Below are 16807 nucleotides of genomic sequence, written 5' to 3'. Positions count from 1 at the left end.
TGACAAAAGTAAAACACATGTTACTGTGGACAATACAACTTCCTTTTAATGTAAATTTACTATTGTTACATTTTTGTTAACATATAATTTTCTTATATATCTATATCTGAATGTTATAATTTATAAATTAAACTTTTATACAATCTGTCTGGGCAGCTCGGGAAGGCCAATCGCACACCAATTCCTCTTGATTCCAAACAGTGCCGGGTTGACAATGGAAAGTCATCAATTTCCCATGATCGCACATGAAATACTAAAAATAAATATACAAGCATTTTTAAGTTATTAATTTAACTCACTAGACCTTGAACAATTTAATATTTTAAGAGAGTATATTTTTGGTATAATTTCACGAGTCTTCAAATTTTGCGACAACTATATAATTTACGATAAACATATTCAAGCTTTTGAATAAAATATTTTAGATACATGTATATATATGTATATATATATGTTTAATCAGGGGCGTATATAGGATTTTCTTGAGGAGGGGGATATCAAAATTTTTTAGTGTTGATGCAACCTTTTGTTAGTTACTCCATGTAAGGCTAACAATAAAAACAATAATATTGATTTTAATTTTACTCTGTTTTATTAATTTATAAAATAAACTCTAGTTTTCTGTTTTTTAAGCACAACTCATCAATTACTTCATCTGTTGTAATTTCGACCTCTCTGTGACAAGAAAGCATGAATATTTATATTAGCATTTTCTATACACCATAAAATGTTGAAAATATTTTGACTCTTTTTGAGCTGTTTACGGACATTGTCAGTTTTCAATTTTTTTAGTTTTTTTTTCTATAAATATCAATAAATTTTTATTTGTTGGGTAAAAAAGCGTGAAAATTTAATATAAGGCTCCTGATATATCGTTCTAATAGCAGTTGAAAAATATTAAAAATACATAGGCACAATTTTTTTTTATAAGCATTTAAAGTTCAAATTTTGACAACATTTATCAAATTTATAATTTATTAATTATTTTGTGGTTAAAAATGTATAAATTTTTAACTTTTATGGCTAAGGATTGAAAATTTAAAACAAGGCTCCACGTAAATAGGTTATATATAAATTACTTTATTCACAATAATATCATCAAATATACTTGGTAAAATCATAGGCTGACTCGTTTTCCCTCAGAATCGTTTTTCTTATACAATGATATTATATCATTGAATTCAAATTTAACACCATCTATGACAGTGACCCACTTGTAACCTACTGTACAGCAGAGCGACATCCACTTATCCACCTTTTTTAATATTTATTTTAAAATTTACCAATTCCTTATCGTTTTCTGTCCGCTGTCGCAATTAGTTTCGTGTTCTACGTATATAACAGTATAATAGGTTAGGTACTAGCGGGTTTTACCCGACTTCTCTCGAATATAGTCCTATTTTAATTTTGTTGTTATTGTTGGGTAATATCACTCGCAGCCCACAGGATAACAAAATTATAAAATATAAATAGCAACAGTACTGCAGCTTAAACTTTATACCTAAACTAAAAAAAAGGTCAAGGGAGGGGATCTATCCCCCATATCCCCCCCCATAAATACGTCACTGTGTTTAATGTTAATCCATATTAGCATGTTATATAATAAACTTCCTATCGCAGAGTAATGAATTTAACAATTAAAAGTATCAGGTAGATAAGTTAATAATGTAAATATTATATATAAATAAAATGGAATAGGTATATATAACGTTAATTATAGGATTTAGTTATCGAATTAAAAATATATTAATACTACGTATACACCATTGGGGATCGTTAATAAAACATTTAATAAAACCTAATGATAATCAAAAACTATTTAGACTATAGAGTTCAATTTGCTTAAAAAATGTCAAGGAAAATGTTTTCTAAAATGATAACAATTAAAAAAATTATAATACTGCACACAATACGTAATATATTATTAATAGAATAGATATATAATATTCTATATTCTACATATTATACTCTAAAACAATAGTTGACTAATTTTCGTAATAACTTTCTCTCAATTATAATTCATCGTTGTTTAATGAGTTGCTTAAAATATTTTCAATTAGTATAAAGTACTTTTTCAAAGTAAAATTATTATACTATACTTGTATACAACTGTATACTCATATATGAATTATGAAATATGAATAATATGTAATATTGTGTGACACTATTGACTTTTAGTCCTTTAATTAAAAAGTCACTTTTACGGTAATAGTGGATTGGAGAATAAATATTTTTAAAAAGTTTATTTTGAAACTTATAAATGAAATCAAAGAATTCATTTTATCATAGTTATCAACTTTCATAGAATTGATTTAAAAGTAGTAACTTTTTTCAGCATGTTTTAATAAAAATTAAATTTGGTTACATTTTGTATGTACGTAAAAATTATATTATTCAATCAATTTTCTGTTAATTCAAAAAATAATGTACTTCTAGCAGCAAATTAAAACCGGTTCAATGCGATATTTAATGATTAAAACAACATCCAATGAAAAGTAATTTTATTAAAAAGCGTTAAAAAAATTATTAAGAAAAAAACTTTGGTACTTGTCGGCAATCCACCCGTCACTATTCTTCGGTCTGGATTCCTTTTAAGGTATAAACTTTTTTCATGATTTAGGCACAGTTGTTTACATAGAAATTATTTTAAAAATAAACTAATTCGCTACTGTTGTTTTATGATTACACTACATATTCACACCAAAGTTCTAAACATACAGTATTAGCAAGTTGTTCGTAGTGAATCGTGTACGTACATAGAAATAATGAATTTACGTATATTATTTAGTGGAGCATCTGGTGAGTGGTGACAAACCAGCTGTTCTAATTTTGGGCGAAAAAATTAAACTATGTACTTACTAATATAAATATTAGGCACCTACCTACTATAGAGTTTTTGAGTTTGTTTGAGAAACACATTTATCGAATAAAAAGTATCTATTTTTGTTAAGTCATAATATAATTTTTTTAGTTATAACTTACAGCGGTAGTTTATTGAAATTTTAAAGACACTGTTGCATTATGTAGGTACACGGTATAGATATTACCTATGTGTACATGATATGCAAATTATTATCAGCCAATAAAAATTAACGCATGCGTCTTTGTAATAAATAAAATAAAATAATATTTAAACTCCATTTAAAGTATTAAGTTTTGTTTTTGATTTCAATAATACTTAATTGAAATATAATATATTATATTAATTATTATAACCAATTAAAATTGATATATTATTTTTAGTTTGTAACTTACTTTATGACAGTAATTACTCGGCGAATACTCTCCTTGTTTGCATCCTGTTGTTTTGTGACCATATGTTTTTACAACTTTATTAGGTTCTTTAACTGATACAGTTGTAGGTTCTATAACTGATACAGTTGTAAGTTCTTTAACTGATACATTTGTAGGTTCTTTAACTGATACAGTTGTAGGTTCAGTAGGTACTTGTACGGTACTATCTTTCTTATTTTGAGTAGTTATTTCTGGAGGTACCAACCACTCTGGCTAATGTAGTAACAAATACGATATTTAGATATGATAATAACAATAATAATATAGTCATTCTAGTTTTCATACCGTAGGAGTAGTAATTATCTGTACAACTGGAGGTGTGTAAGTTTCCATAGCGTCTCGTAAAACTCGGATGAGAGGATTTTTGGGACCACAAATGCCATTAAAATCGTCCATATCTACAGCCCAAGTCATTGCACCACCGTAGCCTTTGTTTTTGATATGATCCATCTTTAATGATAAACTCGTGACATTATCATAACCAATCCATTGTGTACCTATTTTTTTTTAACGTGTATGTAATACAAATTACAATTTATTATATTATTAAGTATATAAAAATAATTTTTAAATTCATCTGGTAATTATACAATTATAACACCTTTATATGTATATGGACACATGCCAATTGGATCCCACATTTGAGTCCAACCATTGTCTTCGTCTAGTAAATATTTACATATCTCATAATAAGCCAAAAATCCGACAGCTTGCGTATAATTTCCAGCTTCACCACCTCCTGCTTCTTTATTGATGTATGTGCCAATATTGTAATTTTTATTACTAGCACTTAATGTAAACGATCGGCCATAGAACGGTACACCCATAACTAATTTATTTGGTGGACAACCAAGATCCACCCACAATTGCATACCATCGGCCTGTAAGTCATAAAATTCATAACACTAAGACATATAGTACGATAAAAAATAAAAAAATTAAACTTTTGGTTACACACAACATTTAGTTTTTCATAAGCGTACTGATCAGAAGGTCTTTTAAACAATGGACTATGGACATCCGCAAACCCAGCCCAATTTCCTCGTAAATCGTATGCCATTACGTGTACAGCATCGGTTAAGCTATAAGAAACACAGTAATACACAATACTATATAATAGTTTGTACATTTTAAATTATTGAATTTATTTACATTTTTTTGTTATTATTTTTTACATTAAATAATATTTTAAACACGTATAGATGTATAATTATTCATAATAATCAGTGCTCTATTATAATTAATATAGATTATATAAATACATAAGTTTATAGTTATAACTATATCTATTGTATAAAGAATAGCTCACCGACATAGACCTGGAACGTAATAACCTTCCATTAATCGGAATTTTGCTAATGGTACTGCCATAGTTAATTGCCATGCAGTATTTTGATTTTGAAATTCAGCTCTTAGTTCTTGTACAAAATAATAAAAATTATTGCGATCTGAATAAGCTCCATCTCGGTCAGTTGCACCGGGATATTCCCAATCGAGGTCTAAGCCATCAAAGTTGTATTTCTTAAGAAAGTCTAAGAGCATAAATTTGTACATTTTACAATTTATAAAAGTATTATATTTTTTAAAGTGGCTAACCGATTACACTTTTGATAAATGTTGATCTTTTCTCTGAAGAAGACACTAATGTAGAATACTTCTTGCCCCCCTCTGCCCAACCACCAAGAGCTACCATGAACTTAATGTCTGGGTTCATTTCTCGAAGATCTGTGAAGTTCTTGAAACCATTTCTATTTACATCGATCTAAAATGAATTAACACACACACACACAAGTAATAATTATAAATATTATGATATAAATGCATATGTAATATTATGTATATATAGTTGAATAATAATAAAAATATTTTTTTTTTTTTTTTTAATTACTTCAGGATCAAGAACACTTATACCCCAAGTCGTGTTATCTACTCCGACAAAAGAATAAATAACATGGGTGCAATCTTTGACTGGTATATCGTCTATGGTATATTTTCCAATGCCCGGACGATAAATAGCCCAATTGCTGAAGTAGCAAACGACTTTCGCACAATCTACAATCGAACAACAATATTATTAGTAAGTTACACAACGTGCATTTAAATATTGGACCGAAATGCATTACCTAGAGTTGATGTTGAGCTCATAATCATCAATATTAAAAAAGAAAATGTTCCGTGCAGCATCATATAGTAGTTATTATATCTAGAAGTTTTAGACTTGTTCGACGGTTCAAAGTATAATACTGTGTATTATATAATTTGATTGTGTTTCCACTGACAGTCCTCTCGGTAATGATGTCGTTGGTTGTATCAAAAACTAATTTATAGTCTGGTCGACACTCAACAGACAACAGTCAATATACCATTACAATGTCAATGTACGTCCACCGCATCACGTGGCACATCAAATACACTGCACACACGCACGTCGCACACACTATAGGATCTGCACTCACTCGCACATATTAACCAGTAAATAGTTAGTAATAATATAATATTTCGTCTTCTTCCTTCGTGGTTTGTAAGGTACTAAGGTCGCGTTGGATGAGGCTACGGTTAGGCTGATTAGGGACGGTTGTTGAATAGTAACGAATTAACGGAGAAAGCCTTCCGGAACAATAGAGAATAATTATTGAAACCGTAGACAAATGATTAATAATCTAGATTTTTATTTATATTAAAATTTGTATCGTTTACTATAACATAAAATTATCTACTTTTTTTCACGACAGACTCATCGATTCAGAAGACTGATTAGCGATTAGAGAACTAGAAAACATTATAACTAAAATAAATAGTACAATAGTATTTGTTACATTTACTAGATTTACAAGATACCTACCGGCTACCAATAACCCGTTCGATATTATAACGAAATACAATAATATATACAGTGTATACAGTAACAGTTAAGCTACTAATGGATGTGATGAACTTTGAAAGTGTTTATCTATTTTTTTATGTATTTAAAATTTAGCTTAAAATTATTTCTGACTGCGCCTATACTGCCATCATTAGACATTGTGACATACGAATCTTTTATGCCCAAATATTGATCACTCGATGTCTTTGATTACATACTGTATAATATTTTACTGGTTCCATAAACGATCAGTAGACATTTAATGAATCAATACCTAGTGAGCTAAGTGGTCGTTAAGTATGATTTGTTGATTACGATTGAGCCATGAAATATAACCATTTTTTCCATTTAATTTTTCAATGACTCAGCATATTATGTATTTTAAAATAAAAATTAATACATTTATAGGTAATATATTATATTATGTAACTATACTACCTAGGTACTTAGACAAACCGTTTAAAATATATAATACCTAGTACCTACACATATATAATTATGACATAAATTACAAACAAATGAAAACAAAACAATAATAACGTAATTAACTCATAGCACAAATAGTATTTAATTGATAGATAGATGTTAGATACAAATAAACAAAAATAAGTAGGTATTGATGAAAATATTGTACATATTGATTAATGATTATAGATATTACCTGTATATTAGGTAGGTATTAATCTAATACAATTTACGTAGTTATCTAATAAATATATTTATATATATATATATATATATATATCCATACATATAAAAATATTTTCAATGCCGGTCACATACAAATAAATTATGATTTATGATAAACAGCTATAATATAATGTTAAATTTGTTGATAGGTAGGTAAAAAATAACGGTACCTGACTTGCATAAGAGTGATGTGGTGAGCAATCGATAAAATATCACAGACATTTATTTAGGTTTTAGGAAAACAGAATTTGATTTTATTCACTCTCAACTCTTGAATGAAAAATAATTTATGAGATTAATTGTTTTATTTTTCGTATTCGTGTTAATAAAAGAATACGAAATAGCCATGTTCTTTGATTTTTTTTTAAGCCCAAAAAATTTTTACAATTCTCTCAGGCAAAGTGAACTTGAAAAAAATATTCTTACAATATATATGTATTTGTGTAAATAACTGTTGAGTTGTGCAAAAATTAAAAATGTCGTGTTTAATTTCCTATTTTAATTTATTAGTTATTATAGGTAGGTTATAAGTATATAATGCACAGTGGTGGACAATATGCTCGTTTTCCGTATTTTTTCCCCTTTAATTATCATGAAAAGTACTGAGAATTGTCTTCTTATAAGACTTTACTCCCGTCCCCCACAGTATACCAAATAGTTCTGTCTACAAGAAACCGACCTCAACTTTGAAAATTGAAGCATATTTTTCATAGATTGATCCTAAATGTAAGGTCTCACAATAACAAAACATACGTACACACAGAGATTATTGTTAAACCAATACATTAATATTCTCCGCTCAGAATGTTAAACTAACGTTTTAAAAAATAGTTACGATAAATAATATCTGAAGGTACCTACTTAAATTAAAATGATTGTTTACCATCAAGTTATGTTTAAAAAATAATTTTCTATTAATTAACTATTAGAATAACGAAGTCCGTTATATTCAATGTGCAATGTGCTTATATTATTATTACTTCTCATTTGTTATTACATTGTAGGTGGCTATATAGGTATACTCCTTTATATTTTTCTATGACAGATACTGAGCAGTGAGCAGCATTCTTCTTATTGTACTATACATTTTCAGAATGCTTTTTATTATTTATTAGAATAATAACAGTAGATAGAACTTATATTTTACGCTTATAAATTCGTATTATTCTACTTGAGATGGTTTAACTAGCCCTTGTTGTACTAGATTCTGCAATGACGCTGCTATGATGTTCGCAGTTGACTTATGATAGCCACCGGACGTCAACATAACTAAAGGAATATTATTTTGTTGAGCTAATTTGAACACCATTTCATCTCTTTGTATTATTCCCTAAAATTAACGTTCAACATTTTTAGTTTGAGAAGAGTAAAATATTTGTTATTTTGTATAGTATCGGAACAAATACGAAGTTTTATTAAGCTGGGTCCAGACTTTGCATACATAGTCATATAACATATGTTTCTGACACTACAGACTGTCGCCACAATGTTTAGATTCCCCCTCATTATTTAAAACGTAAACGAATATTAGAAAAATTGTCAAATAGGTTAATCATATGACAATGTGTGCTAAGTCTGGGCTCCGCTTATATTTGCTTAGTAAATTTAGATTTTTAAAACTAAAATAAATATTTAATATGCTATAATTTAATTTTAGTTCTACATGATCAATATTATTAAGAATTAGGCATATACGGTATCCCGTCAATTTATCGAAAAGTGAAAACAATTGATCGAAATACAATTGCTCGTAAGCGACAATTGATCGAAGAGAAATGATTGCTCGCAAAACTAAAAATTATATTATTATTATATTATTGATCTTATTATTTAAAAAAAAAATGTCAAATAAAATCCTCTTTATATAATAGTATAGATTAATTAAATACATTTAAAAAAAATGTCGAAGAAAATGACTAAATAATAAATAAAAAAATGGTAGTATTATTTAAATAGCATTTAAAAAATAAAGCCAATTAAAATCAATTAAAATTGCTAAAAAAAACGTAAAATTAAAAATTAAATTTGCAGTTAAAAATTGTAGGCAATTCCACGTAGATAATCTATACAATGAATAGATCATTATAATCAGTGCAAATTATTTTAAATTCTTTTAGCCCTATCTTGGTTTTTTTTCTGAGGTTCTATGCCAGATACAGCTGTATATATACGGCTCAATTTTGAGTCGATTTATGCTTTATTTTTTCTTTAAAGCTTCAATAAAACGCCATATTGATGGATGTTTTCCACTTAAGATTTACGTAAAGCAGTTATGCCAACCTTCAACGGAATTATTTGTCGTTACTATATCTTGTTATATTCTCAACAAACAGTTCCACATTTCAATTTCAATTTTTGGCTGCTTTCGTCTTCTTTATTTGTCTAATTTGCCTAATCAGGTATTTTCAAAATAGTCTAAAAATTGTTTCTTCATTTTCTGTATAGTAATTACTTTTAATTAAAACATTATATGAAGTTATTACATCATCCTTAGGTACACATGCTAAAGCTGGTAACATTCTTAATTGCAATGCAAATACAGGGTCTTCACTGTATTTTTTTTGCAAGCCAAATTCCTGAACATGACGCCACATACACTGGGGCAAATTAAAAAAACCACCCATTTACTTTAGTACCAGGAAATCTATTTTAATTGCATTAATAGTAGCTTTTTCATAATCAATCGTTATAGTTTTGGGATTTAAATTTGGTTTTAAAGCATCAAAAATTCGACGATATGTATCTTTTTTTTATCAGGTAGCAATACATAAACACTAGGAACCACATTTGAATACCATATACCATGAATTGTGTATAATATTATATTATACATGTGTATATTACGCATAATCGCATAAAAATCGGTGGGGCTACCGAAAACGTTCCATCACAGAACCAATGTTCACAATTCTCCATAAAATACCAAAATTACACTTTTTCATTAAACATGTTTACTAAAAGGTCTATGATTATATTGTTTATTCGGGTTATCGCGTTATTGAGCAACGAATTTGTTTTTTTGCGAACAACTGTTCTTCGATCAATTGTCGTTTCCGAGCAATTGTTTTACGATCAAAAGTTTTCGAGCAATTCTCGTGCGATCAATTGACTTGTATCCGGTAGATACCTTCTTTTAGATGTATGTATAATATAGGGGATTTTGATAAATTTTGTCAACATTTAAATTTTAAATGCTAATATAAAAAAAGGGGTCTATACCTGTGTATTTTTAATATTTGTACACTTATACAGTTATACTATAACAACTTATGAGGGTTCTAAGGACCTTGTATTACATTTTTAAATCTTAGTTTTAAAAAAAAAGTCCATGAAAAAAATTTACAAATGTCAAAATTCTACCTTCAGATGATTTTCAAAAATATTGTGTATTTATGCTCAACTTTTTTTTTAAGTTACACTGATAACAACTAATGAAGAACCTTGTATTATTTATATTTTCAAGTCTATTGACCCACAAAATTAAATAACAAACTAATCAATATATTTTGAAAATGTTATGGGGTAGAAAAAATGTTAATATAAACATTCGGTGAAAATTTCATATATCTATGGTTATTTTTTCAGAGTTATACCAAATACTAATAACAAAATAGATTTTGTCGAAAATTGGTTTAGTGTAAAATACCAGTTTTTCATAAATATTTTTTTGGTTTTTCCTGGCGCTTTTGAAGACTATACTGGGATATTTTAATTTTGACCTCACAAAATAACAACTAGATTCACTTTTTACCAGAAAAGATGCTGAAGTAGAAAATAGAGCATTTAACTGCCCAAGGCCCAAAAGAGGATGATAGACCGTCTTCCAAATATACAACATAGAAAAAACTGTTTTGCGCGGGAAAGAACGAAGAACGTAAAGTCATAATTAAGAAACGAAATTTTCACCACATAAAAAGGAGAGCTTAGACCTGTCGTTTTTTTTTTTCGTTATCGAAACTTCAAAAAAAGTTATTAAAGTTTGAAAAATACAAATAGTAATGGATTTTGAAACAATAAGAACTTTTTTCGTATAAGTTATATCAAAAAAAAAAAAAACGATATTGCTCAGCCAATGTTCTCTTTTATATGTGGTGAAAATTTCGTTTCTTAGTTATGACTATAGCCTACTCGGTTCTTTCCCGCGCCAAAACGTTTTTGCTATGCGTACGTGTATAAGACGGAGACAACATATGCGGGTGCGACGTATAAGGTCTAAAAATATTTTTAGGAAGAAGAACTCCAATGATTTTACAATATGAATCATTTTCTGTAGATTGGAAATTGGTCACACATAGTTAGAGTAAATTTTTTGTGAAAATTACAAACAAAACTATGATATTTGCGAATTCTAGCAATACATTTTTAAAACTCTAATTTAAAGTAATATCGTGAATAAAACTTAGCTATACCTAAGAATAAATTGTGACAATCTCCTAAATTCTCGGGATGGCATTAAAAAGTAAAGAATAATCAATAAATAAATAAAATTCTTAAATAGGCAGTTGACCATAGGCGCAACTAGGGTTAAAATTCTGGGGGGCTGACAAAAATATTTATTTAAAAAAACCCATAGAGGGCTTATATCTAAATCAATAAGGGATATTTTTGGCGGGCTAAGCCCCCCTATAGTTGCGCCAATGCAGTTGATAGTGATGAGTGATGATTGATGACCTATACCGACTGTAATATAATAATTGACGGTATCATATCTAAAAGATAAGGAATGGAATCAGTGGCGTAATTATGGGGGGAGATTTGAGTGTCCCCCCATGACTTTTTTTAACTTGAACCATATTTATGTACCTATTATTTAGGTAGGTACTTATTATTTATTGGTACTAATATAGTATATTTTATAGAAACAACAAATAAAAACCTTCGTAATAAAAACTAATCACTATTGCAAATTGAATATTTTACAAATATATTGAAATAATGCAGTTTAGCTCGATTTTTTGATTTTTTTTTGGAAACATATAGGTAATAGATATATTTCAAATTTTCTACGAATTAAGTACAATGGTGCAATCAGAATTTGTTGGTCGGAAGTAGTTCCAAGGTATAACCTTTTGAAGATAGCAATTTTGAGTCTTTTACGTCTACGCGGATTATTCCATGAATCTTTTCGAAAATGTAAATTTAAAACTTTATTAAATAGTATGTAATTATTTATTTTCATGTATTTATGCATTTATACATGTACCTTTCTTACATTATACAGATAACAGATCACAATGGTTGGACTGAGAGGTTTTTATGATATAAACCAAATTTTTTTTTTCGGTGTTGGGGGTAAATGTTTCAACAAAGACGAAGAAGTAGATAGTTGGATTGGATTTATTCTGTTTTAAATAATATGAATATATTACTAGTAATACAATGAATACAGTTGTATAACTTAGTCTAATATTATCATTAAAATAACTAGTCTTATAACAAAATCAAATGAAAACTTGCCTCTGGAGTAATAGAGAGCAATCCCAACTTATCTCCTTTTAAAATGTCTGTGCCAGCATTATAAATTATGAAGTCTGGTTTAACTTTTAGGAGTGATTCAATCAAAGCACTAAAAATAAGTATGGAATATTGAAATCAATATATTTAATTAATTATTAAGATTAAAATAATTAATAGTTGAAAATGAATAGTGCACAATGATTGTCATCACAAATCATAAATTATAGATTTTAATAAAATCATCATATCGTCAATAAAACTATAAGCTAGTAAACTATAGTTTATTCAGCTAATTCTATTTAATTATTACTAGATAGTTACAATAAGATTACAATTAATTAGGTATTTATTTCAATAAATATACTAGGATTTTTACTGCCTATAATAATTCATATAAAATACATCCGTAGATATTTAAATAATACATTATCTGGTGGCTGGTTATTAGGTTAGTTTAAACAACTGCATAATAATATAGTAATTTTTATTATTCTTATGCATCTGTATCTATTACCAATTAATTTCAATAATTTTGAAGTGCAATTTTAGTACTAAATTTGAATGTTTATTGTAAAATATAACTATTAGTGATAATGATATACAATATACCTACATAATATATGTTATAAGCAGACCATGCAGGGTTAAGAGTAACAAGGTTATAAACATATCATAACAAATGTAAATTGCAAAATAACACAGGTGCAAACTATTTTATATGAATATTAGATGTAGGAAGGGGTAAGAAAAATGTACAAAATAAAAACGTTGTTTATATGCATACATTAATAATTTCATGTTTAGTAAATTACATTAGGTATTTAGGTACCTACTAATAAAACACTATAGGTACAGTAAATTGTGCTTATAACACTAATAGAACAATTTATTTTAAATGTAATACTTAAATTAGTTTATTTAAACAATCTTAATATATTTTTAATTGAATTTTGTTTTATTAGCTTTTAGGTTTTACCTTTCAACAGTGGTTAAATATTCATAATCTTGTATAAAGCAATCTAGTTTCACAGCCCTTGAAATGGCAGTTTCTGCATATGTATCTTTTGGGTATATATTTTTATTAAATACATCAATAATAAATACTTTTGAGTTGCCAATAAAATCTCTTTCGTATCCATTACCCTTTGAAAAATAAAAAATGTACTATATTTTTTAAAACAAGAATAATGGTTCTTTTTTAATGTTTTCGCTAACCTGGTGAGCATCTAAATCAATAATCATCACCAATTTACAGTCATTTTCTTGTAATGCATCATTCACAATCAATGATATATCAGCATATGGACAAAACCCTCCACCACATTTTTTACTACAATGATGAAAACCTCCTCCTAAATTAATGGCAACTCCTTCCTTTCGAGCTATTTTTCCAGCTAACCTTGTACCTCCAACCTGAAATCTAAGAAATCTAAAAATAATAATGATCAAATTATTTGAATCTTAGTTTGTTTACCTAATGGGCCTTAAATATTGTCTTTGAACCAAAAAATTAGGAAATAAGGCAACCACGGGAATTTCTGATATACGTGCAGCAACACAACTCCACTGTTAATTGAATAAGTGTAGATTATTTTTTATATATACATATATTAAATAAAAATATTATTTTCATTAAAGAATTTATATTCTATTAGCATAGGCATAATTAGGGATATTTTTCGGGGGAGGGGGGAAAGGGCAAAATTGTATCAGCAGCACAAACCCTGATAATTAATATTTTCAACTAAAATATGATTGAAAAACTGGGGGGGGGGGGGGGGCACAAAAATTGTGCCTATGCAGCAGATAGCTATTTACTTTCAAACTTTTAAGATATTTTTCATCATGAATCGTAAGTAGTTCATCATTGGTAATTTCATCGGGAACATAGATGTTACTTTGATTTAAGCCCAAAGTATTTTTTAATATCTAAACAAATGTTGATGAATATTATAAGTTAATAAATATGTAAAGGTATTAAGTAGGTATATTAGTTATTCTAATGAGATAAAATCACGGACTAAGATATAATATCTTATAATCTTATAATCTTATAATGTCTTATATCTTAGTCCGTGGATAAAATTGATTGTCAAACCATCTTATAGTTTTAGGAAATATAAATATGTATACATAACAATAATACAATTAGTTAAAATAAATATATAAGCTACCAAACAAGTGTTAAAAGTCTTAAGAGAAAATATAGAGAAAATGATCATTCATATACTTATATACATTTATGAAGTAAATTACTCATAAAAATATTTTAAGTATTGAACTGATACTCAATAACTATCTAATCATCTGCTAACTAAATTGACTACAGTCTACACTTCAAAATTAACCATTAAACAATACATTATTATATAGTTTTCTTTTGAAAATTAAAAGCAATAAAGATAATACCGAATTACTGTTTAAGTCAGGTATTTCACCTGTTTCAGTTGATATACTATATGAAATTGATTCTCAGTAGCTTACTTTGTAAATGTGTGCCCATTTTTTCGAATCAAATGGATGTAAATTTTCAAGACCAAAAAATGTAACATTGTACTCTTTTCTATAGACAATCGGCCAATACTCTTTGGGTTTTATTTCAACCATATCTTATAAAAGTCAAATTGGTTAGTCAAACAATAGTTTATCATCAACAGTTAGGTACCTAGATAAATCATTTCTAAGTTATTTAAATATGTATTTTTATTTATGATTTAACGTAATATATGAATGTAACATAGTCAATATCATTATTTAGTTATCAATCTGATAGAATTCTAAACAATAAACATATTGTATGAATAAATATTTGATATGTTGTATACTATGACCACTGAACAGTGAACGACCGAACTATATACATATTAATATTATAATGTATTTAGTTCAGTGCACATGATAGACTACAGTAATAGATACTTTACTCCTAAACATAAATTCCAATGACAAAGCGACTACCTAAAAGTAAAATACATTTAAAGTGTATATCGATTAGTGGTGCCTACGTCCCACGAATTAGGATATACTTACATCTTAATTCGAGCTATGCGCCTACGTCCTATTGTAGTCTGTACACTGCAAGCATTAAGATACTTAGAATTTAGATATAGTATAATATCTTAATTCGTGGTTGACTGTAATAAATTATAAATATTTCATATTTTTAATTTAATTTATTCTGTGATAACGGTTTAAGATAATAACCATTGATCTGATAAAAGCATTGATTAATAATAATCAATGATAAAAGTTTTGAACTTGTCTAGTTTTAGTGAGTTTTACTGCTTTCTTATTGTTTCGGATTAATATCTTGTAATTTTTTAATAAATAATTTTATACCCATATTGTGTTTGTCTTGTTTATAACACTTAAAAAAAAATACGTAAAAATATTCAAAAAGTAACTACCTAATAATAAATAATAATAAATGATTTTATGAATTTTTAAGAATAGTAAAAAAATGTATTATTTATTAAAATTAAAGTAGCTCTTATATTCAGTCAATTTTGAATTTAGGACCATAGTTGATTCATCAAAATTACTTTAACAAATAGACCTATCCAAATATGGTGTTCAAAATAGGTAATGCGATTAAAAAAAAAAAACATTTTTATTGCGCATGCAAATGATGAACATTTTGAAATGTATCTATGTATGTGTATTTACGTACCACCAGCTTGTCAAAAAAAAAAAAATCGATTTATTTCAATATAATCCGGCCAAGAAATTCAGTGTTCCCTAAATTGGTGAACACACTGTATGTCTGTATATATCTATGTGTTGTAAGTTATAAGCGTATAGATTATAAGGCATGTGTATATAGTAGAGTATATCCCAGTCCTATAAAAATTGGATCGGCCCAGATCAAATATATAAGATAATTTGTGTAACCGGAGCAGACCAATTCCTAAAATATATTTTTTAACCCAAACCAATTTGAACCAAGCTCACAAATTTTTTATAACAGGGAAAAAAAGAACAATTTTTAAAAATTTTGAATAAACCTATTAATTGAAACACAACACAACACAAAACAAAATATATCAATATTAAATTATTATTAGGGAACCTAAATTACCGGTAACACTGCAAACCTACAAAAAAGCTAATATGTCATATTGACAATTTGTTTATACATTCACATAAATGCTTCGTTCTCAATCCAATAATCCTATATAAAATATTTTACAAATCATTTGACATATAGACATAAAAAAGTTAAAAAAAAAAAAATTAAATAATGATAATTGAAGTATTCAAGTATGTTATGTATGAGTCGATTTTTGATATTTTATTTTCAATGACCAATAATTAGCTCTATAACTTGTGATATTTACTTTTTGAATTTGAATTATTGATTTTAGTAATTAAAATATCAAAAATTTACTTTTATACAGGCGCAGATTAATTTCTCTTCTAAAATATTGATATTAGGTGTTTTTACTTTCAAACTGTTCAATAAACCATATTATTAGATATACAAAAATTATTTTTCATAGCATT

The 16807-nt window shown here is 27.4% G+C and overlaps 2 protein-coding genes across 9 annotated transcripts; both read right to left on the bottom strand.

Moving 5' to 3' along the window:
• Nucleotides 1–20: 20 nt before the first annotated feature.
• On the bottom strand, nt 21–5748 carry LOC132941614 (endochitinase). The gene is made up of 9 exons (XM_061009747.1): nt 5418–5748; nt 5183–5346; nt 4891–5056; nt 4604–4826; nt 4253–4376; nt 3896–4175; nt 3580–3791; nt 3256–3507; nt 21–253 (listed from the first exon to the last, which is right to left on the bottom strand). The coding sequence occupies exons 1-9, from the start codon at nt 5479–5481 to the stop codon at nt 128–130; spliced, it is 1611 nt and encodes a 536-aa protein (XP_060865730.1). The 5' UTR covers nt 5482–5748; the 3' UTR covers nt 21–127.
• A 1139-nt stretch (nt 5749–6887) lies between these two features.
• Nucleotides 6888–15492, bottom strand: LOC132941616 (histone deacetylase 11). 8 transcript variants are annotated; one of them, XM_061009752.1, is made up of 9 exons: nt 15335–15490; nt 15224–15262; nt 14789–14913; nt 14123–14233; nt 13779–13870; nt 13520–13733; nt 13281–13447; nt 12305–12413; nt 6910–8177 (listed from the first exon to the last, which is right to left on the bottom strand). In XM_061009752.1, the coding sequence occupies exons 3-9, from the start codon at nt 14909–14911 to the stop codon at nt 8010–8012; spliced, it is 984 nt and encodes a 327-aa protein (XP_060865735.1). In that variant the 5' UTR covers nt 14912–14913; nt 15224–15262; nt 15335–15490; the 3' UTR covers nt 6910–8009. The 8 variants fall into 8 exon arrangements, with proteins under 8 accessions (XP_060865739.1, XP_060865738.1, XP_060865736.1 ...); XM_061009750.1 differs by having other exon boundaries at nt 6913–8177; nt 14789–14969; nt 15335–15489; XM_061009754.1 differs by having other exon boundaries at nt 6925–8177; nt 13520–13724; nt 14789–14969; nt 15335–15485.
• Nucleotides 15493–16807: the final 1315 nt, after the last annotated feature.

This window comes from Metopolophium dirhodum, chromosome 3, assembly GCF_019925205.1.
Source record: "Metopolophium dirhodum isolate CAU chromosome 3, ASM1992520v1, whole genome shotgun sequence".
NCBI classification, from domain to species: domain Eukaryota; kingdom Metazoa; phylum Arthropoda; class Insecta; order Hemiptera; family Aphididae; genus Metopolophium; species Metopolophium dirhodum.
Note: the sequence above shows the minus strand (reverse complement) of the source record. Positions and strands in the feature narration are given on the sequence as shown.